This window comes from Lynx canadensis, chromosome A2 (genome assembly GCF_007474595.2).
Source record: "Lynx canadensis isolate LIC74 chromosome A2, mLynCan4.pri.v2, whole genome shotgun sequence".
In the NCBI taxonomy this organism is placed as follows: Eukaryota; Metazoa; Chordata; class Mammalia; order Carnivora; family Felidae; genus Lynx; species Lynx canadensis.
In genome coordinates, this window is record NC_044304.2 from 114,041,708 (window position 1) to 114,065,935 (window position 24,228).

The 24,228-nt window shown below is 39.2% G+C and overlaps 1 protein-coding gene across 1 annotated transcript in view; it reads right to left on the reverse strand.

The window, feature by feature from the left end:
* The window catches only part of RAPGEF5 (Rap guanine nucleotide exchange factor 5), a 227,518-nt gene that overhangs the window by 26,970 nt on the left and 176,320 nt on the right, over nt 1–24,228 (reverse strand). The window contains 9 exon segments of the mRNA XM_030308087.1: nt 373–551; nt 2,536–2,658; nt 5,837–5,934; nt 9,882–10,031; nt 12,356–12,434; nt 13,398–13,428; nt 15,575–15,672; nt 17,090–17,234; nt 22,273–22,351. Of these exon segments, the coding sequence (XP_030163947.1) occupies nt 373–551; nt 2,536–2,658; nt 5,837–5,934; nt 9,882–10,031; nt 12,356–12,434; nt 13,398–13,428; nt 15,575–15,672; nt 17,090–17,234; nt 22,273–22,351 (982 nt within the window).

The following is a 24,228-nucleotide window of genomic DNA, read 5'->3' on the forward strand; positions in this document are numbered from 1 at the left end:
GAGTTCTCCAAGTTCACACCGTGGGCATCAAGCAGTCAAGAGCAGAATCCTCAAATGCACCTCATTTGCAATGATTCTCCCTGCTCACAACACCTTCCCCGTTGCCCCAGGATGGAGCATGTGGGCGCTGCGCTGCCTGCTTAATCATCCTGCAGCACAGAGCAGACTGCTTTAGGCCGGTGTTTTGACACTGTACAGCAGGAATACTTCAAATGCAAAGACATAAATATTCAAGAAGAGACCTTTTCCATCATTTGGTCACTTAACTCAGTATTATACGTTTACCTCCTAACCCTTCTTATCATCACAAGGAAAAAAATGTACTCTCTCAAGGAGACGAGAGGAATTATGCTTTTCAGCGCCAGAACTCACTGCGCAGCGATTTTGATGAATTTCTTCACCAGCTGCACTCGCTTGCCCAGCTGGCCGCAGAGCAGAATTTCCGTGGCCACCCACAGCTGGACTTCATTGCATCTCTGAAGCAGAAGGCTGAGGTTCACGGTGTGCTCCCCGCTTCCTTGTCGGCTGAACGTGAAGTAGATCAGCTCTTGCTGAAAGACAGATTTGTACCAGCATTTATTTTTAGCATAAACACAAGTTGATACAAAAGTTAGTTCATTTTTCAGAGCTACTTCAGGTAGCAGCTCGCACAGCATCACAGGTCTTGAGAACAATAACAATATATTCAATTTGAAACAACGGAGTTTTAGAGAGATCAACAACGTAGTTTTAGAGAGATCTTATTAAAAAATGTTCACCTGGAATCTGCCCATAAATGTTATTTTTAGAATGTGCAGATGATGCCTTTTTACATGAAAATCTAGTAAGTTCTAAAGTTTAAATCATAGGCTGAATCAAATCCAAACTTCCTGAACTTGCTCTATCGGCAAAAACAAGGGAAATGTTTGCCACTAGTATTTGTTAAGATGCACATTAAATTCTCACAGGTAGAGTCTTCTGACAAGGTTCTCAAATTTTAGTGTGAATCAGACACCTAGAGGTCTGTTAAAGCAGATGGTTGGGCCCATCCTCTAAATTTTCTGATTCAGTATGTCTGTGGTAGGGCCAAAACCCTGCATTTATAACAAGTTCCCAGGTGGGGCTGATGATGTTGGTCTGGGTACCCACTCTTTGAGAACCACGGATATAAGATATAGTAAAATCATAAACAGAAAGAGAATGATAAGATTACGGCAACGTCCAAAATTTACAAAATTGAGTAAAACCAGCAACTATTTATAGAGACTGACCATGTGCAGAGGAACAGGGAGATTTCCCTGCAGGGAAAGGTACAGGGATGCAGAGAGGAACAGGGGTGCGTCTGCACTGTGTGTTTTGCAGAAGTAACGCCAGTTCTCACACTGAGTAAGCAGTACAAGCAGGGACATGTCCTATTCTATTAACATTTCCAAAGGCACAAATCATTTAGCTTGAATGAGTTCACTACTTGCTCAAACTTAAATTATAGGGGCACCTGGTGGCTCAATCAGTTAAGTGCCTGACTCTTGATTTTGGCTCAGGTTATGGTCTCACAGTTTGTGGGTTCGAGCCCTGCATCAGGCTCTGCACTGACGTGTGGAGCCTGCTTGAGATTGATTCTCTGTCTCCCTCTCTCTCTCTCTGCCCCTCCCCTGCTCACGTGCGTGCACAGGTGCACGTTCTCTCTCTCTCGCGCGCGCAAAATAAAATTTAGATTACAATAATGTTGGAATTGTTTTTAACGAGAAAATATGAAGACATTTAAAAGACATTCCAAAATGAAAGTGAAGCTCAAGTCCTCAAGTTGCGCTAGTTTCCTCAGAAGGAAAGGCTGTTTTGTAATGGAACATTTTACTACATGGCAAAGCAAATGCAACATATGGTTGCAGAGGGCTGTCTCATTTTTCATCTCTTGATTCCTGTGAGCCTTTTCCACTGGCTACATTTATTCCTTAATTGTCAGTAGCATTTTGCCCCTACTATTTTATAAATGTTTAAGCTGTCTTTTAAAGGGAGGGTTGATGAACATAAAAATTTGAAATATATCTCAAAGTTTTCAAGAAAGTACTTTATGTCCTGTAGCATAATCTAAATTTATAGAATGTTTTTGAGCAAAAGAATGGCTGTATGTGTATGTAGGTAAGTGCATAAATATGGTTCTTGTATACATACAGTCAACTTTACAGAAAAAATAAAAGGATCAGTATTAAAGTCATCAAATGTAAAATGGCTCTTCAACCCCCCTAGAGCTTCATAAACATGCAAATACATATATATCCATACATATAAAAACATAGCATATTTATACTACAGTACATGTATGGTTATATAAGGAACAAATAAAGCACGATCATGTATTCTGATTTTCCTAGGTTTCTGTCAGTCTTTCAATATATTTAAAGTCCCCAAATATCTCTGGGCTATGGTATCCTAAGCATAACTGCATCACCAGATGATGGATCTTCTTAAAACTTAGCCACACACAAATATTCCCCGAAGAAGAATTCACAGTGAAATAAAACTACCATTTATTTTATCTTTTCACTACTCACTTACCTCGTGGATTGAATTGAAGAGACTCCAATCAAAATTCATTAATTCCAGAGCAAGATCCCAAGTGTTCATTCCCAAAATCCTCATCGACCTTTGCTGTGATTCCTCATTTTCTGCAAATGGGTTCTAAACCAACAGACAGAAGCAAAAGGACCCTCAGCAATTCCCAAATGTTTGGCACTGAACTGGCTGGCCACAGAAAGGCACTAGAAACCCAGATTAGGAAAGGCATCTTGTCTGGGTACACTTAATATTTTCCCTAGTCTGTTCATCTTTGGTAAGATGCAACCAAATTGGGAAACAGCCTTGGAAACGGTAGAATGTGATCAAGGATACTTCACTGAGTTAGCCTGCCCCTCCCCACTGACACACACACATACACACACACGCACACACACGCACATGCGTGCGCATCTACAAATCTGATTATAAAACACTGCCCCAGCAGACAGCATAATGAAAGCGAAAGCCCTGAAATCACTTTGGCTTCTGGTAAGAATTAATGTGCCAGCAGGTTAGTATAAAAACAAACAAAAGAAATGTCATGGTGCACTTCAATAAAGACAGACATGGCTTTTACAGGAAATATGTTTAACAAGCCTCATCCCAGACACACATTTACAAGTTTTATTAAAATGCCTGTGGAAAGCGATACAAATTTAAACAAGAAATAAAAAAATAAATGTTACTTCATTTACACCCCATGGTAGATGATTATTTTAAGGATCTGTTGCTTTCCCTACACAAATAGGTATGAGTCTGGTAATACTGTTTCCTTAAAATCTGCCATGAAATTATTAAATGCCACCACAACTTTAAATCTTTGGACACTGTTAAATTTATTAAAAGTTATTTGGCATCTTTTCAAAATATTTGATATTTTCTAATTAAAATGTAAATTCTCCAGGGGCATCTTGGCCGGCTCAGTCAGTAGGACATGTGATCTCATCAGGGTCGTGAGTTTGAGCCCCATGTTGGGGTTAGAGTTTACTTAAAAAAAACACACAATTTGAATAGCTAATGATGTTAAAATTGTTAATGACTTGGGAAAAAAAAGAATGGGACTTTGCAAAATTTAAGGACATGTCAGGACGAAGGGAATTCAGATTATAAACATTAATTCCTATTTAAAAACTACAAAATTATTGGCATTTTACAAGGTTTACTGTTATGAAAAGGTTTCCTAATTTGAAAAAAAACCAAATGACAAACGACTTTCAGAGAGCTTTTCCACAGATGTGATTCTCTTCATAGTAGGTCAAGGTTCAAATTGTGCCCGTAGGCCAGAGCGGGACACAGCGTGGTACTTGATGAGGGCGGACTGAGAAAATGCATGCAAATACTGAGGTGCTGAGAGAGGGAAGCCCACCTTTCTCAGGGCCTGATTAGTCTGGAATCAGCCAGATGCCATGCTACACTGTAGGCCTTCACAGGGAGAGCCAAGAGCTGGGAAATAACATAAATCTCGGCATACTAATTTGGAGATTTGGCTTTTTATTCCTCCTCCTTTCTCTCTAAATGCATCCCTCACCCTGGTACTGCCCTCTGGTTGCCCAAGGCTGTCCACAGCCCTCTCCAAGAAACACTGTCTATTTCTCTATCCCACTCACATTCAGGGCTCTAACTCCTGCTCTCCAAGAAAATTAATCAATATGTAAATATAGTGCATGCTAGTGGCTCCACATGTTATCCAACCCTTATCATATTCCGTTTCAACTGAACTCTTTTGGGGATAAAATGCTGAAAGCTGGGGTTCCGACAGGGCAATTTTAGGTGGTGCACAGAGGTGGTGGCGGGAAACATTTGAGGGCAAGATGGCACCTGGCTCATCTCGGAACATACTTCAGAGTGAGCACCTACTTATTCCACTAAGACATTGCTCAGGCCTGCCTCCCACTCTTCTGAAGCTGGCTCTGGTCCATGGTGGGAGACAGCTCTAGGTGTGCATGGCAGGGAACTGCAGCCAAGTCTACGGGGAGCACGAGGAAGAAGGGCATGGGAGACAGAGTGTAGGTCTCTTTCATCACCAGGAGCTCCACAGCAGCCGCAGGGTAGATGGTCCTCCTTTACAGTGAGGACTAAAGTCAAGCCAATCTCATTATCTACTCAAGGATGCTGTGCAGCATTGTGTTTGTCACAGTTCATTGACAGAATTACATCATGTACAGACACAGGACCTGCGACCTGCTGAAGGACACTCAGAAGTGGAAAGACCCTAGTAAGACAAAAGTTTTCCTTTCCTTTGCTCCCTCACCACCTACAAAGGAAAGGCATGTGTAATAGCTTCAGAGCCAAATATAACTGGAGTCCTAGCAGTTTCCCTTCCTTGGCTGTAGGAAGTGAGAGTAAGTTACTCAGCCTCTCTGAATGTCACAGGATTATTGGCAATGTTACATGAGATACTGTATGTAAATTACTCAGCACCTGTCTGGTACTATGTGCAAAAACTGACTATGATTAATATTATGGTAGGTTGATACTTGTAGGTAATTTCACATAAAATATTTCTATTATAAGCAGTTTTGGTTAACCAGTATGGTGCATACATTCCTCAATTATACATACAACAGGAGTCAGCTAGAAAGAACCAGCTTAGTGATGGCTCCTTGAAGTAGACTGAGACCAAGAGTCTAGATGATACCACCACAATCTGGCAGAGCCTGTCTTTTATGGGTGATGGATCCGAGGCCTGATCCTACCATGCAGAAAGCAACCATAACACTGAGGGTTTTAGGAACATAATGACAAATCATCTGCTTAGGCATAAATGTGCTTAAGTTTGAAATGAAAATAACTTACAGAGTGGGTTCTACGTTTCTTCAAATTCTTACTCCTATCTACATCCAAAGTACCATTGTTAGGAGCCTACCTTACATGGGGAAGGTTGATAATCTACCTTTTCTTCCAGGGAAGGGTACACTCAAAGTGCACCAAATGGACTGAAACAAGGATATGGAGTCTCTTTCTCCTTAAATCTGCACAGGGTACATTTCTCAGCCTAATCTCCACATATCCACCCAAAAAGAAGAAATAGAACTAAGATTCTGTTGAAGAGGAGGGTCACTTCTTTCATATCCCTTGTTTCAGGGGCCCAGAGAGAAGCAGGGTTTGACTTCAGAAGGGTTTAGGATTCCTGAAGTTGTACTTGCCTTGGATTTGCAAAAGCAGTGTTATTTGACAAGTGTATTGTTGGCCAGGGGAGGGGGTGGTTCAATGTACTTTTCTAACATGTATTACAAACATACAAAAAAATATGATTTCAGTGTGCCACTTGTGTTTCAAGTAAAAGGCTCAAAGTCCTTACCAAAGTGTCAGCCAGGTCTTTCCGGTAGACATATATCCGACCAGATGCTTCAAGGGATTTGGAGATGGCCAAGTCATTTGGCTGAAGTTCATGTTTTTCTTTATTAAAAAAAGAGGGAGAGAGATTAGACACACAAGAACAGTGGTAGGCATACACAGTATATCTAAAAAGTGAAAACTGCCAAAGAAAAATATTTAAAAGCAAACAATATAGATTTAATTCAGTTCTGCATATTCTGTGCAATGGCACCAATGGGAGCATGGACGTCACTGCTCACAATCCATAAAGTGGAAACCTCTTATCATTCCTTCTTATAATTTTTAGTCATTCTTTAGAATACAGACCAGTTTAGGGAAGAAAAGTAAAATTCACTCATAATCCCATCACTCTGAGATAACCATATAAAGGCTATTTTGATAACACTTGGGTCTATTTTTGTTCTGATCTTCACGTAAGTGTGTATAACCAATACCCGCACACATATATAATTGCAATTATTTATACATGTGTTCAAAATTAGTATGGATACATACACACATATACATTTATAATTATTCTATATCTGTCTTTATATTCTGATTTTGCTATAAGCACTTATTATAACCACTTGTCAAAAATATTTAGGTATGTCATGTTTAATTGGTATATAACAGTCCATTATACCATCATTTCATCTTTCCTCTATTGTTGACCAATTTAATAGTTTTCAATATTTTTGTTATATAAATTATATGGCAAGATATATGTAAATACTGGCACAGGGTGTGGCACATAACAAGGGCTTGATAAATGGGATCTATTATTATAGCAGTCATATACTCCTGAAGTCAACATCCTTATGCATAAATTTTGGCTGCTTATAGATGATTTTTTAAAGATAGATTCCCAGTAATGGAATTACTAAATCAAAGGGGAATGAATATTTTTTAAAGTTGCTGATACAGGGGCGCTCGGGTGGCTGAGTCAGTTAAACGTCCAACTTTAGCTCAGATCATGATCTCATGGTTCTTGCGTTTGAGCCCCACATTGGGCTCTGCACTGACAGCGCAGGGCCTGCTTGGGATTCTGTCTCCCTCTCTCTCTGCCCCTCTCCACCTCAAAATAAATAAACTTAAGAAAAAATAAAGTTTCTGATACAAACTGCCCAATGGCTTTTGAATTCTTACACTGATCAACACTGATCATTACTGGTGTTAAGTAGGCTATTCAGCTAAAACCAAAACTAGATTCTCAGTTTATTTTGTATTTCTTGACTACTAGTAAAGTGGAGTATTTTTCATATTTCCCTTATTACAAACTGGTCCTGTCCTTCAGTCATGTTTCTACCATCACTGGAGCTCTCTTATAACACAAAAGCCTTCTTCATAGAAAAAAGTCCTCCTCGTAACTACAAATTACAGATGGGAATTGACTAAACCAATCTTCGAGTTCAGTGCACTTTAACATAATCAGCTTCTAAGTCAGCCTTTTCGTTACCAGCACGGTGGGGGAATGCAATATTCCACATACGTTTTTCTAGATAACTTAATCAGTTCAAAGGCCAAATTTTGTTTTGAACATTTCTGCTTAATACAGAGTACACAAATGATAATCCAATATATTCTTTATGGCCCAGCATTATAAAGATCAATAGCACTTTCATGTCAGGCTGCTGACGAGCGTGGTAAATGGTCCCACTTGGCTGGCCTCTCAAGTTCTTCTGTCTCCCTCTTCCTCCGGCTGCAGTTTCTTACAACCTGTGTGTTCCTATGTCCACCTTATATCTGGATTTATGAGAGCCATTCTGCACTTGCTACGGAGTCAAATGCCATGGCTTTCTGATAGTAACTTTTCCATTTCCTGAGAAATATTTTTTTTTCTTATTTTCAGGTTTGTCACCATACTATAAAAGATTAAGGGTCATAGAATTTTAAGCTCTGAATAACTAGGTAGGCAGATTTCTGTTACTACATACATATACGTTTCTCTAGGTACAAAATGACCCTGAAAGCTAGGAGGATAACAGCACTAGTCTTTTTAGAAAAATCCACAAAACCTACAACATTGCAACGTTTTTAAACTTCTTTTGACAAAAGAAAGTAAGAGTAGATCTCATTGTCATTTCATTTTGAAGTAGCATTTAAAACACTATTCACTGGGGCGCCTGGGTGGCGCAGTCGGTTAAACGTCCGACTTCAGCCAGGTCACGATCTCACGGTCCGTGAGTTTGAGCCCCGCGTCAGGCTCTGGGCTGATGGCTTGGAGCCTGGAGCCTGTTTCCGATTCTGTGTCTCCCTCTCTTTCTGCCCCTCCCCCGTTCATGCTCTGTCTCTCTCTGTCCCCCAAAAAATAAATAAATAAACGCTGAAAAAAAAAATAAAACACTATTCACTGAAAATCAGGGAACTAGAGTAAGGAATATATTAAACTCTTCCCCCCTGCTTTTTCATAAAGCATTATTGTTTGGAGAATATTAAGCTACAGGCAGAAAGGTTCTTAACAGACAAAAGTACTAACTGATGGAAAATGATGGCACCGTTCCACATCTGTGGGATAACTCAAGAGATAAGCTGATATTTCTAGTGAAGATTAGCACTGAGTCTATACACATTACGACACTGGCCTCCCTGATGAATCTAATTTAATAGAGTGTAAAAATGGTATTTCATGGCCATCAAATAGACACTGAGTATTCAAAGAGCTACTCATTACTTCCCAGATTCATGTGTGGCCCTGGGTTGACTGTGAGTCACCCCCAAGGGAGATGGTCTCAGTGGTGCTACCAAGTTCCTTCAGGGTCCTTCCTCCTGCAGAATGGGGACCTGGTGACTACTTTCTGTAATGGTACTGTCTTGAGGGAAGCTCAATACTGTTTGGAATAATTTAATATTTTTGGTCATTTAAAATGAAACATAATAGACATTTATCACATCTATCTGGAATGCCTGAAATATTTTATCAAAAATTTGACCACTCTCCGATTAAAGTTCATGTAGTCCAGATGTTTCTCCCCCTTTTGCTCTTTTTCTCTAGATAATGTTTTGATGATGGGATGCACAATGAGGGCCCCTTGAGAGGGAAGGAGAGACTCTCATTAGGCCCAGGCAGAAGGCTATATTGGTTCGCATATGTAATCCACTAGCTTGTAGGACCATTTTACCTACTTCTGAGTAACAAAGCAATAGAAGATTCTGTCACAGCAAAGCTGTAACACCAGGTTAAACTCTGACATTCTTCTCTTTCCTCTAGGATGATAACAAAGGGTAAACAGGAATGCCAGTTATCTGCTCTCCCTCTCCCTCCGGCCCTATCTCTGGCTGATTAGTTCACACAGTACTTCCATTTTTCAACTACTGATGCTAAGTCACTTTCTTTTTATTTTTCTCAGGGTTAATGAGATATTAAATAAAGACTGTAAGCTAAATAGGGGGCCAGCAACATCGAGATCTGACCGGCCCCAGTGAAAATGGAGGGGTCTGTTCAGGTCACGTAGATCGATAGTGTGAGCTTGTAATCTGTGTGATCTTATTCAAAACAGACAATAAACCATTCTCTGAGGATAAATAAGGCCCAACAGAAGGAAAAGCTATAACCAGACCTCACTCCCCACGTCCACCTGAAGGAACATTGCCTGGGAGCTTTCAGCTTAGTGTGGGTTTTATTTCCTTCAACAGGGAGTCTTTTTAAGTATTAAACTGTCAGCCAGCAATATGACTAGGCTGTCTTTCTTTTTCCTTCCTAAAGTAATTTCATCCTTTAGCAATTTCCCAAGTTAATTTAAATATGAAAATAGAAGGCTTATCTAGAGTATAAAATATGAAAAGCTTTATATTTCAAAACAGTGGCATGCCTCTTTATTCAGTTCTTGGGGAGGAAATTCAGTATCCAACAGTACCCCACCGTTGTCATGGAAACACCTCTGGTAGGCGGCTTCTTATTGTTACTGTGGTCATCCAGCTGCGGACCCAGAAGGGGCAAGCTACACATTCACTCTATAAAAATGTCGACTCTCCTTTCAGAGGAGATCTAGGGAAAGATTAATATTCCAGGACATAAAATCGTTTACCCCCAGAGAATGCGACGGCCACCAGAGCCAGATCCTCTTCTGCGTGCTGGATCTTTTCTGCCACAACTTTCAGGATCTCATGTGCTGTACTGGAAACTTTTGCCTTCACACTTACATAGGAGTGCTCTGTTATATACACATGGCAAAAAACTGCACACAACAAAAGAAGAGTTAGTAAACAGATAACTGTAGTCAGGTACAGACTTTTTTCAAGTGAAGTCATCTACCTTACTATTCTCTTTAGTAGGAAACATACAGAACTAGATTTACATATTTATGTCTGCACCTAAGCGCCTGAAGGCATACATATATAAATGTGTGCTTGCACACACGTGAGATGCAGATGTCATCAAGACCTGGTAAAAGGACTTAGGCTTCCCAAACTGTAATGAGAGACCCATGTGATACAAGTGTGTGCTCATGGTGGAGATGGCCTGACCCCAGCACAGTAGCATTTGTGGTACACAAAGTGTAATTTCTTTCAGCATTACTGAGCTTTCCCAAAGCAATATATTAAGGTACCTAACTAATAAATTTTTATGTGACATTCCACTTGTGGACACAGTGGCTCAATCGGGAATACTGCATTTTGCTGTTAGACTTCTCACAAGCTTATGAAAAAAAATCTGCCGGCTTGCCATGGTTTTTGTGCTCAGGTTTCTTGAGCAGTTAATAATGATGTCCCTGAGCAAGATGGTGATGAGTATGGTTTCCAAACAGAAGTCCGGTTTGTAGCCCTTTAAGTTTCATTTTATTGTCTGCAGTGCAAATAATTATTACTAGGACATCACCACTATCAAGGTGAATCAGGGTCCTGGAAAAAAATTTCTTTATGATTTGATAGCAGAAATTGCTTAATAATAGTGGAGATAATTGATACATTATTTGCTTCTTATCCCAGCTCTGAATGTATAAAACACTAGCTTCTTTCAAAAAGATAATACACTTAGGTATTCTTCTCTACCATTTTGCAAATTATTTCCACCATATTGCATATTATTTCTCATTTTCTGTAAAAAAAATAAAGGGGGAGGGTGCATTTCCTAGAGAAATCTTATAAGCAATTTAAATGGCTCCACAAAAATAAACCCAGGATTGTTTCCACAGAAATGCAAATGAAGCAAAAAAAAAAAAAAAAAAAACAAACAACTATGAGTTTATGTGCATAAACCTCAAAGTAAATACGCCACCAGAAGGCACTGACAACATTTTGGTTTGGGTTCCATTGGGTAGGTCACTAAAACAATAGCATCTAACAAATAGCTGTTTTATATATGTTGTCAACAGATTTGTGAGAGACACAAAGCTTTTTGCTTTCACAGAAAAATAAAATTTTTGAACCAGACAAAATCCTGCAAAACTGCTAAATATGAGCGAAGTTTACAGCTTGCTTATTAATAAACTGAAACAAAAAGAGGCTGGGGGTCTGGAAATACTTACGCTCTTTGAAACTCAGTTTGGGAAATTTTACGATTAAATTGTAAGACAAACAAGCATGGAGGGCCTGCAACTAAGGAATTAGGAGGTAAGCTAATTTTTTTTATGCTTCCACTTGTTATAGACCATACTTCTTATGCCCCATTACCAGCAGCATTATATACTAACACTACATAGCACAAGAAGCATCCATGTGACGTTTTGTTGTGTGTTGGAGAAGCTGAGCAGATATTAAATGTGCACACATAGAATTTCAGCACATACTGAGAAGTGGGCTAAAAGAGAAAGTCTCCCAGTCACTATAGCATGAATGTTTCAATTCTGTTTCCCCAGGTTCTGCACTTCACTCAACCTTGGTGCAAACGGGAGGAAACCATTTCCTGTTCTGTCACAAGAGAGTAACACAGAATAGAGTGTAAGCACCTTCTGGGGGCTGCAAGACTGTCTCCCCTGGTGCTGAGCGAGCAGCTGCCTTCAGCGTGGGTCACAAGCCCTCTCACTGACCCTCTCACTGAGCAGCGCTGGCACAGGGTGCACGGGACATGCGGCACTGCCCGGCACAGCCTGGCCACGCAGGGATTTCAGTGCATTTCCTTTCCTTCGCTATGCTCACCAAGAGTTTCTTCTCTAAATCCCAGGGCATGACTCCGCCAATGTCCTGCACAGTGGCTTTAGTGGACTTTCTAGTCAGTCACAGGCAGTGGGCTGACAGATTATGGGAGAAAGCAGCTAAGAGGAGAAGGAAAATTCCCGGCAATTTTGCGCCTCTCCCTAAGAAAGTTGGGAAGCTCTTTTGCAGGCTCCTTTCCTTCCTTCTCAAACTGAAAATGTCCTTGGTCCCTGGGACACTGCTGTATGGTCAAGACAACTGTAACACTCAAAGCAAGAAAATAAAAACCATCCTGTGGGGTCCTAAGGTGCTTGTCACAGGGTGTGACTGTTGGAAATGCTAAGGGCAGGCCGATGCATACTGCTGGAGAGTGAGGGTGACTGACCTCTGCTCCACCCACCCCAAACCCTCACAAAATCATACTCACTTTCCTCTGTTTCAGTCACAGTTCCTCTATGCTGGAGCCAGTTCTCCTTAAGACTGAATTGGTGGAAAAGGGCTTTATTCTGTGAGAAGTGAGAAAGAGAACAATGAATGAATGCATTCCTGCCCTTTGGAAAAACCACAGCTGCTTACAGCATGTTCCAGAAGAGCTAGCCAATTTTTCTTTCCTTCTTTCTTTTTTTTTCTTTTTAATATGAAACCCACCCATCCAATCTTAGAGGAATAAATAGGGAGTTGCCTCTATTAACGCATGTGGAGGTGGAGATTCTGAGCAACAAGACAGATCTGGCCAAAGCCAGAAGCAGGCAAAAAGCCCCTATAATTATTCTAGCAACATGCTGGAGAGGGGTGGCATGATTTTCAAACTTTGGCTACTGCAAAAATCCATGTATTCTTCTCTAGACATCCCAACATCAACCGTGCTTGTGGATCGAGGAGTTCTGGATAAAGCAGGGGACAAAGTTGCATACTTCTGCTGTGGCACCATGACTTGCTTAAGGGAAATAAGTAGATTATTCATTATAATTCTCCACTTGATAGATCAGCTTCTACAAAACCTGTGCCCGACAGTTCACGGTGCATTTCCCCTTCAAGGTGAATAGGAAACACGTTCTTTCTTGCTACCATTTCTCCTTTTGTTGGGTTGAAAAGGGCAAAGCTTTTGCTTACTCGACTTCCTCATGCTTGCAGTCAAGATTCTTGCCTGCATTTTTTTTCTTTTTTCTTTTCCCATCAATAGTTCAAATTCAAATTTATATGATTCTGGGAACAGTGGGGCAACTCTAAGACTCCAAAAATACTCAGAACGACAAGTCAAGGGCATATGGGTACAACCGGATCTGTACTAGCACAGGGAAACTGAAGTGAAGCAGGAAGGTGCTCGCAAGGTCTAGCCCCAGGCTTCCCTGCCTGCCCCTGTTCTGCTGGAGGCAACACTCATTTTCCTTATGAAGAAATGCCAGTGAGGCAAGGCAAGGTCTCCAAGCTTGATGGCCCCATTTCAGAGAGAGAGAGGTCTGCCTCACCTTCCTTTGTGGTGAATATTCATCTACAGTGCTGAAAGGAAAAAGGACAAGAAGTCAGTCTTTGTCCCAAACCCTGTGTTAATGCAATGATTGTCACAGAAGACTACTTTTCAGGTACTGGGCAGAGGTTTTCTGCTTTTCAAAAAGATAAAACCCAGTATTCATTAGGTCACTAGGTAGAACACCCTTGACATTGGGCTCTGGATTTTAAGCGAACCAGGAAGAAAAGATGCCATCTACTCCACAGGCGTATTTTACTTTCTACCCACAGAAAGTGAATGCTGAGGGAACAACTGGATTTATTCAGTCCACAGAAACTCTTAAGTTTTCTCATATACTGATGGATTTTAAGTGAAATTATTGTGCTTCAGATAGTTAAGTCAACGCAAGGAGCATCTTTTCCAGAATGTTTCCCTGTGTGGTGGACATCCTGCAGGTCCCCAGCTCAAATCTTCTCCCAGAATTAAGAGATCATCTTCTTGCCTCTTTGGTAGAAGAGATCATTTTCTTATTTTAATTAATTATTTCACATTTTATGTAAGTTTTTTTAATGGGATATATCAAGTTCCATTAGTACATCTAATGCATGTAAATGTATTAAGCCATGAATTGAAGTTTCTCAAGGGTAACAAGGCCTGTCTTGCAGCAAAGAACAGCTTCCATGTGGAGGATTATTCTGATGTAAAGGTTCTTTTTCTTTTCTGCTTCATGTATTTGTTCACAATCTCATACTGCTCTTAGGTGATGGGGGCTTCTTGTGGTGTAGACTGTGACAAAGGAAGACCACCCAAATTTACAACACGTGTTTCTAACACCGTCCTAAACTGCATCTCATTTCTGAATTTCTAAGTGTGTGATTTTCACGATTGAGGACGAAAACTTCCACGTGATTTGTTTGTGCCCTAAAATTAATTTATATAGACACTTAATTTGCAACAGGATCTCTCTTTACTAAAATTAGGTCAGGCTTTAAATCTCAAATTAGTCATCTGAGAGGCCTGAGTTAACATTTTCTCTGAGAAGTGCCTTTGTGACTTCTGAAATCTTAATAGAAGTTTCTCACAACTTGACACACATGTATTTCATGTTTACTATGTACAAACTACACTGTAAATCAGAGAACAGTTTTTCCCTTCAGATTAACTTTGCAGCTGTATCTGAAAACTGAATAATGACTTGATGCTTTCATTTACCAAAATTAATAAGGAGGGTCAGTGGTTAAGTCAGGTATTGGCAACTTGAAAGACTAATGATAGATACCTCAGGGATACTTACACATGCCAAAAGTCATTGAGCAAATGGTTTTTTTTTTTAAACTTTCTAAACTGATAAAGAAACCTCAGGGAATCCATAAAATGGAGCTTTAAAAATGCTTTGTGACTTGCTGAAACCTACCTATAAAATTTTTTTTCCTTATTCCATCAGACATAGCTGTGAGCCCCCAAAACATCAAGTTAAATGTTTATATTTTTAACATTAAATAACTTATTAAATAATTGCTTTTATGTACGAAGGTTGTTATGGTTTCTACCGTATTAAAGAGGGTTAAACAAAATAGTCAACAACCTTAGTTTTGTGTTCATTTTGATATAAAAACAAAATACACAATTTACTATAGAAAAGCCAAGGAATCAAGAAGGAATCCTGATTCAGAATGTTCAAGATGAATTTTAATGTTTTTTTAAATGTTTATTTATTTTAGAGAGGTGGGGAAGGGGCAGAGAGAGAGGGAGACACAGAATCCGAAGCAGGCTCCAGGTTCTGAGCTGTCAGCACAGAGCCCGATGCGGGGCCCAAACGCACGAACCATGAGATCATGACCTGAGCCGAAGTCGGATGCTTAAGCGACTGAGCCACCCAGGCATCCCTCAAGATGACCTTTATAAGACATCCAGGGTGCCTGGGTGGCTCAGCTGGTTAAGCATCTGACTTCGGCTCAGGTTATGATCTCATGGTTCGTGGGTTTGAGCCCCACATCGGGCTCTGTGCTGACAGCTAAGAGCCTGGAGCCTGCTTCAGATTCTGTGTCTGCCTCCCTCTCTGCCCCTCCCCTTCTCGTTCCCTGTCTCTGTCTCTCAAAAATAAATAAATGTTTAAAAAAATTTCTAAAACATCCAAATTTGATCACACTTGCTGCTTTCTTTTATTAATGGCAATACAGAAAATTAAATACTCACTGACGACGGTGCATTCCAAGTATCTTTTGAAATTCTTTCAGTTCTTTTTCAAGTATTGGATATTCATACACATCATCCAGTACATTCCTGTATATGGTCTGGGGGAGGGGGGGAGAAAAGTGGCAGCTGAAATGCCTATTCTGTAAGGATTAAGACTGAGACCATGGTTACCCTGCTGAGGGATCAGGTGGAAAGCAGGGTTATACAGGGGGTTAAACCAGACAACTGTGAGATGCTACGTGGGATTCTACCTCCTAGCCCCTCACTCAATTGTGTGGCTCCCTCACAGCTTTCAGGGGCTTTAAGTAATCAATGCTGGAAACTTACAGGTCTCTGGAAGGCTACTCAAGAGTTCCGTGCCTATTCTATATTTAAAAAAACAGGGGCGCCTGGGTGGCGCAGTCGGTTAAGCATCCGACTTCAGCCAGGTCACGATCTCACGGTCTGTGAGTTCGAGCCCCGCGTCAGGCTCTGGGCTGATGGCTCGGAGCCTGGAGCTTGTTTCCGATTCTGTGTCTCCCTCTCTCTCTCTGCCCCTCCCCCGTTCATGCTCTGTCTCTGTCTGTCCCAAAAATAAATAGAAACGTTGAAAAAAAAATTTTTTTAAAAACATAATATCCATATCGTCATTTAGGAGGAAAAAAAATCGATTAAATTCTATTACCTAGTTGTTTTGAAAATAACATTAGTTTAGGCAAAGAGTTGGTTAAACCAATTTTTAAGTGGATGTCTAAATGACATCTGAATTTTGAAATCAAAGTGATTTCCTTCATGAGAGGCAAAATCAATTTGAACACTTGTCTGAAATAGACCTGCTCCCTACTCGAATTTCCATTCTACTCCTTCTCTGTGTTAGCCTGTACAGCTAATATGGCTTTGGTGGCCAAGGAATCCAATGGTCTACATATTGTCTCCAGAGAATCATCTGTGTGGAAAAGATATGGCAGCCTATGAACAATTAGAAAAATATATACATTTATCTAATTCCAAATGTAAGTCTAGGTTAGTACCCATTTTGCAAATTATTAGTGCATAAAATTCTCAAAATACATCATGGTCTGAAAAACTTTCATAATGCATGTATTGTCAATAGAGTTTTTAAATGATAAATCATTTTTCTTATCCAAATATTGTATATGTGGGACTGGTTAGTTCAAACTTAGAGTAAATCTCAACGTATTAATACGGTCAAGTTTTCAAGTATGTTTTATTTTACCTACCTTAATTATTTCATCTGGAATCAAAATTCCCATGAATCATATAAAATAAACTTAAATGAGTGAATGTAAAACTAGCCCTTTCCATTTTTTCATAATGAATTCTTCACCATTAAAAAAATTTCTATGTGCAAAATATCAGGACTCAAAAATCAAGACATTAATATTTTGAGTCACAGCTTTAACATTACATAAAAGTTGAATGACTACAATCTACAAATGAGATTTTTTGAAATGCATAAATGAAAATAAAATCAGTCATTTGGCATCAAATAATATCTGGAAGTCACCAGATTACCTTTAAGAACATTTTGGAATGTTCGTCTTCATGTAACCAGTCTTTGTACAGAGCAATCCACTGGGACACGAGATGTAAAACCTTACGTTTCCGACAAGGAACATCTGAGTTTTCTTCTTTGCCTTGATACTTCTTAGCAGAATAGGTGCAAATGGTTAAGAAAGAATATTGCGTTCTTGGAAGTAAAAATATAAAGAGATCTATCTACTGTTTTCTCAAAATATGCTAAATCGTTTTCCAAAGAATCTACAAGTATCTAAGCATGCCAGAGGAAAAGTATATGTGTAGGAAGAGCAAAAGTTATGCACTGGAAAGAGCGAAAGTAAGTAAACCCAGGAAATGATTTCTATGCACTTGGTGGCAGGTCGTGAAGGTTAATTAGATGATTTGCACTGATAGGTGCTGACACAGTTCCATACAGCAGCATGGGTCAATGTCACCATGAAGAGATTCTAAGAGACCAATGAATTTCTTTTTTTTTTTTTATTTAAAATTTTTTAATGTTTATTTATTTTTGAGAGAGACAGAGACAGAATGCGAGTGGGTTAGGGGCAGAGAGAGAGGGAGACACAGAATCCGAAGCAGGCTCCAGGCTCTGAGCTGTCAGCACAGAGCCCGATGCGGGGCTCGAACTCACGAACTGTGAGATCATGACCTGAGCCGAAGTTGGACGCTCAATCGACTGAGCCACCCAGGCGCCCTCTTTTTTAAAAAAAAATTTTTTTAATGTTTATTTATTTTTGAGAGAGACAAAGACAGAATGCGAGTGGGTTGGGGCAGATAGAGAGAGAGAGAGACCAATGAATTTCAAGGGTGGCTCCAAGAGATCTGGTGTCACTACATAGGTAGACACTTGCCATAAAAGTTGGATCAGAACTAGGCCAGGTATCCTCTGATCTTCAGAAATCCACAATTTATAAAACCAGTTACTTCTCAAGTAGTCCCAAATGAGCACAAAGTTCTGGAGCATAATTTGTGATATGATTTAAATGCCCAACCCCAGGAATTTTCTTGGAAAAAAGGGACTGGATAAAAGTGCAGACACAATTAAAAAGGACTGCTGATTTTCATTTTCACTGGAATGAAAAAAAGTACAACAGGAACAAAGTAAATGCTTCAAACACTGTGGATAGTTAACTAAATTATCACATATGCATTAATAGGCTATTCTACAGCCATAAAACTGATGACCTTATAGTGCATTTACTGACAGTGGATGTTCACAATGTATTGTTGGGCGCTTGGGTGGCTCAGTCAGTTAAGCGTCCGACTCGGTTTCAGCTCAGGTCATGATCTCACTGTTCGTGAGTTCAAACCTGGCATCACGTTCTGCACTGACAGTGTAAAGCCTGCTTGGGATTCTCTCTCTCCTTCTCTCTCTGCCCCTCCCCCACTTGCTCTGTCTCTCTCTCAAAATAAATTAAAAAAATTAAAAAACAAAAACCACACCATGTATTGTTGAGTACGAAAGCAAGTGAGAAAATATGATGGGATGATCCATTTCTGTTAACTATGCTTATTTATATGAAAATTTTCATTACCTGGAATAATATATATTGAAAGTTAACAGTGGCTTCTCAAGGTAATGAGATATCAGAGTACCTTAATTTTTATTATACTCATAAATATTTCCTAATTTGTATACAGTCACCGACCATGTGTTAACTATGCTGTTAAAATTGTGTAAAAAGAACAACCTCAAAAGCAACGTGTTTAAGCCACAGGAATGAGACAGAAGCTTCGCATTTTCCAAACCAATCTAGTGTTTTTGTTCTCCAAATGATCATTTATGACTATCTTGAATACAATGGAAAGTTAAATCAGAATAGGAAATGCTATGATTTCAAGGACAGATAGGCTTTGGGGTTGCTGGACAGGAATCTACACTCTTTAATGCTGATACATAATTGCAAAATAGAAATATCTATTTCAGCCTTTGTAAATATTTTAAAACATATTTCAGTCACTGTCTCCCAAGTCTGCAAAAACACATTAAGGACATTTGATTTTTTTTTTTTATTTCTATCTGTGAAATAAACTCAGGCAAACACACAAAGAACCTGTTAAAGCTTCTATTTTTTCCTGGTTTTTCTCTAAAAAGGCAAAATATAAAGATTTGTATCCTTCATTATTTTCACTTGTGCAGATATCAGGTTCTTCTTTTATTGTGACTATCATGGCCTGACTAATATAAAGAAAACCTAGAAAATTAGGAAGTACTAACAGCTTCTTTCTTTTAGGTCAGCATGTGTAGTCAAGAGATGAGCTTTTTAGTACCACTGCATATATGTTCTACAATTATGGACTTGGAGGACAAAGCAAGTTCAGGGACTGACAGTTCAGCTGCTCCTCTCCATTCACAGTTACTACCACTTATTTGCTTAATCTTGTTCTTTCTGCAAGATATATCTATATCTATATCTATACCTATATCTATATCTATATCTATATATCTATATCTATATATCTATATCTATATCTATCTATATCTGTCTAGATATAGACATAGATAGATTTTTTTAATGCTTATTTATTTTTCACAGAAAGAGAACAAGCAGGGGAAAGGCAGAGAGAGAGGTGACAGAGGAACTGAAGCAGGCTCTACTGGGTCAGCAGAGAGCCTGAAACAGGACTCGAACCCACAAATCATAAGATCATGACCTAAGCCCAAGTCAGACACTTAACTGACTGAGCCACCCAGATGTCCCAAGATATATTTTTAAAAATGTTTACTGATTAAATTTAACATTTGGATTATTCTGTTTTCTGTATCAGGGTATATTACTCTTACACATTTTTCCCATGCTAGATTATATTGATTTATAAATGTAGCTGGAGGAGGGGAATAGTGGGAAGGCACTGGATAAGATTTACTTTCAGTGTAATGCACTGACCATTAGCTAGACTAAACCTGTGAGCTCACATAATGCTCTTGATGATGACAAAACCTGAAAAGTATAAAATTCTATCACTGTAAAAGCACCCATCTAAGATATCCAAAAACAGTATAAATGGCTCTAATCTGTAAATAATAGTCAAAAAACATGGGGGACAAACAAAAAATAATTCAGACCACTCTTAGAAGGTGATAGGAGGATATATAAGATATCTTCACTAAGGTGTACCAAAAAATCTCTTAAATTAAATAAGGATGCCATACTTTTGTTTGTGGTTCGTATTATTTCACAAAAAGCAGAGTCTGCAAGTATATTGAAATAGTCATGTAGGAAGACTCCTGACTTAAAAAATGTTATGGATTTCATAAGTTTTGATAATTAGTAACAAGACTGCTAAGAATCTGAACTAAAGTTTCATATACAATGTCTTAGTGACCTCTGGGTAGCTCAGCTGGTCACGCGTCCGACTCTTGATTTGGGTTCAGGTCATGATCTCATGGTCGTGAGATCGATCCCTGCATCGGGCTCCTCGCTGAGTATGGAGCCTGCTTAAGATTCTCTTTCCCTCTCCTTCTGCCACTCCCTGGTGCACACGGTCTCTCTCTCTCAAAAAATGTCTGTCAAAGACTCAAAACATTCTTATGGTAAAGTTTTATAGATTCTTCAGAGAAATTTTATGATGCATTATATTACTTAGTAACAATCACAAATTATATTAGGATCATATTTAAAAACAATGATTTGAAGGCATTTATTTGCTATAAAACAAACTATGTTGTTTAATAGATGGTAATACTTTTGGGAAAACGTTAGCATTAAAATGTAGAAGAAACTAGCTCATTGATATTTTCCTAAAACACTTTTAATAATTTCTTTAATGTTTATTTATTTTTGAAAGAGGGCAAGCAGGGAAGGGGCAGAGAGAGGAGGACAGAGAACCCAAAGCTGTGCGCTGAACAGCTGTGAGCCTGATGTGGGGCTCGAACTCATGAACCACGAGATCATGACCTGGGCTGAAGACGCTCAACTGACTGAGCCACCCAGGTGCCCCTAAAACACTTTTAAAGTGTAATTCTGAAATTATTACAGAATTTCTTAGTAACACCCACTTGAGAGCTGTGGAAGAAATCTGGTTTAGAAATTTTCCAAATTCAAAACTGCTAATTTTTCAAGATCAGTTTTATGAACTAGTTCTATAAAGTTTCACAAGATCTGTAGCTTTGTGTGCTCTTATGATAACAAAGCACTAAAAACGAATCACCATTTCTAGTTAACGTATTATTAAGAGAGATTTTATTTCAATTATGCCCTTTATGGAGTTTGAAGGTATTCTCTTAAGCAGGAAAAGGCTGTAAAGTAGGGGAGAAATAGAACAATTATTTAACAGGAAAAGAATATTGCCAAGACCATTACCATTGAGGGCTCAATAAAACCTAGGTATACACACACACACACACACACACACACACACACACACACACAAAATCTGTCTTTCCGAAAATGTTCACATGAGCTCAAGTGGAATCTTCAGTTTAGTTTGGTAAAAATCTGACAGTTACCAGGCTTCTTAAATGCTTCTGAAGCACCTTCCTTGAACATTGTGAGTCAAGAGGCCTGTGTGGAAACTCTTGAGTAAATTTACTTGGCTTGGCTTTTTGGCCTTTCCTCTGTTGCATCCCTCTTAGTTAATGCATCAAATCATAAAGCTTCCTTAACTGGTCATTAACCTTCTAATCCCATCCATCATTCTAACAGCACATGTCTTCACAAAGCTCTGAAGAGACGGCAGTTGATTCCAGGGCGTAGTTTAGACCTCCCACATGGGGGACAGCTGGTCTGATCCCGGACTTGTGGAGAACCGTGCCATCATGTGTGTACGTTTTCTTGCACAAGTCCTCTGGCACTAACCGCTGGCACGAACCTCTGGCACGAACTCACAAGTTCACTTACTGCCAATCCACTCAGCCTCTTGACTCTGGGGTACACCCACTATGCTAAAGTTACCTCCAGTTCTCTAAAGTCTTGAGACCTATGTTGGAAGAAAACATAATACAAACAGTACAATTTACCCATGACCTAGAAGGTGAAAACAGCAGCCCTGCTTTCCAGCTTCCCCTGTCAATTCTGTCTCGTGTCGTCTTTTACCTTGGATATCATTACGTTAATATTTAACATATCCACACTCTACAGAGGGGCTGAGGAAATTAGGAAAGGCAGTTAATTACTAATGCGAGACATCGGTCTGAAGGGAAGCCGACGCAGCATTCTGAAGTTAATGAAGGATATTGCCTTAGTAGTGCCTGGCACAGGTCATCAGTTGTCATGAAGACCGTGTACGTGAGAAGGAAGTCATCAAGGAGGGTCTCTGCGAAGCAAGAAAAACAAACACAAGGTAAGCGAACTGGTGGTAAGAGGGACAACTGCTTCTCCAGTCTCTAAAACAGTGTGTGGCAGAAACATGATTACATGGTGGTGGGTGTGGGAGGGGTTAGGATAGGAGAATTTTAGCCACAAAATACATCATTTATTCAAGTTAAGATTTTTTATTTTTTTAAATTTTTTTTTCAACGTTTATTTATTTTTGGGACAGAGAAAGACCGAGCATGAACGGGGGAGGGGCAGAGAGAGAGGGAGACACAGAATCGGAAACAGGCTCCAGGCTCTGAGCCATCAGCCCAGAGCCTCACGCGGGGCTCGAACTCACGGACCGCAAGATCGCGACCTGGCTGAAGTCGGATGCTTAACCGACTGCACCACCCAGGCGCCCCAAGATTTTTTAAACTCCTTACACAGAATACCTCAAGCTATGAAGTAATTTTTTTTTTTTTGCAAGGCTCTCTAAACATACTTTTGTCATCTTTTTTTTTACTCCCTAAAACATGATTTACTTCTGTGGGTAAAGACGTTATGGAAAACCAATACATAATAAAGTCTTCTGAAAAATAAATTTCACAATATTTCTGGGGTATATACTCCAATCCTACAGGAAATGAAGCCTGCATGTTTTAATAAATTAAGGTTTTCTGTTACCTAAGTCTAGGGCAAGAACAATGGATAATAAAGTAGGATAATAAACTTAAAGAACACAGATCAGGTTCCAAGACCATTCACCTTTCTCTTTCAAAGGCATCTGTAAGAAGTTGGGAAAGTGGCAGGTGATGTTGTTACTGCTATGGAGAGAGAGAGACAGAGCTAAGTCTCACTAAAAATGGGGAACTGGTAAAATGTATCACAATATGCTCCTTCCCAATCCCTTTCCTACCTCCTCAACCAACAAAAACAAGTTTGATTTGTTTTTCTCTCTTGCCTCTTGGCCATGAGTGTTCTAAGAAAAGTGCAGCTTACATGTCATATGGAATACCTAAACAGGCAAACTCTCATCCCCCAATATCACTTCCAAATTGATAGAAAAAAATTACATGTAGAATGCAAAGTAGGGCTCTGGCCATAATAGTCTTTATCCACCCTCCTTAACTTAAAATTCATTTTACTATATGATTTCATTTTCATGTCCATTACATTCTGGCCATCAAATTTCTAGATAATTGAAATAGCATTAAGTTGTGAGACTAATGAGCCTGTATACTCAATAGCATTTAAGCTCTCTAACTGCTACTCTAAGTATGTAAGTAGAAAGAATTGCCCAGTATAGAGCCCTATAGCTCTACGTTGAAGACTGGAAAAATTCCAGAATTTTTATAAATAACCAATAACATTTACTGTAAAAGTTGATCCATGTGAAACAACAAAGTTTATGAACACAAAACTCTGCTATAAAGAGGTAGTAAATGACATCTACAGTCTTATATCAGTTGTCCCTGCTTCACTAATTCTGTTTTGTTTGGTTGCAGAACATCAAGATAATCCTGATTTACACAAATAAGTGGCAAATGGTAATGTTAAAAAAAAAAAAAAAAAACAAAAAAACAAAAAAACAAGCTTGCTTTCTAATTGCAAAATGCCCTTAAGTGAAATGAACCATAGATGTTAAGGAGAAGTATTAAGAAAGGTTTTTTTCAAAGATATTTATTTATTTATACTAAGTAACACTATTCTTTATTAAAAAATGAGTTTGACAAATGGCGCCTATACCGTAAAATAAGCCTACACTTATAATGTTGTATCACACTGCAGTATGTTAACAGTCACTGTTCCAACTTACTATTTCTTGTAAAAGTAAGTTCTCAAACAGATGTGTCTGGGCCTCAGTAGGCCTAAATTAAGATCTATACACTGTAAGTG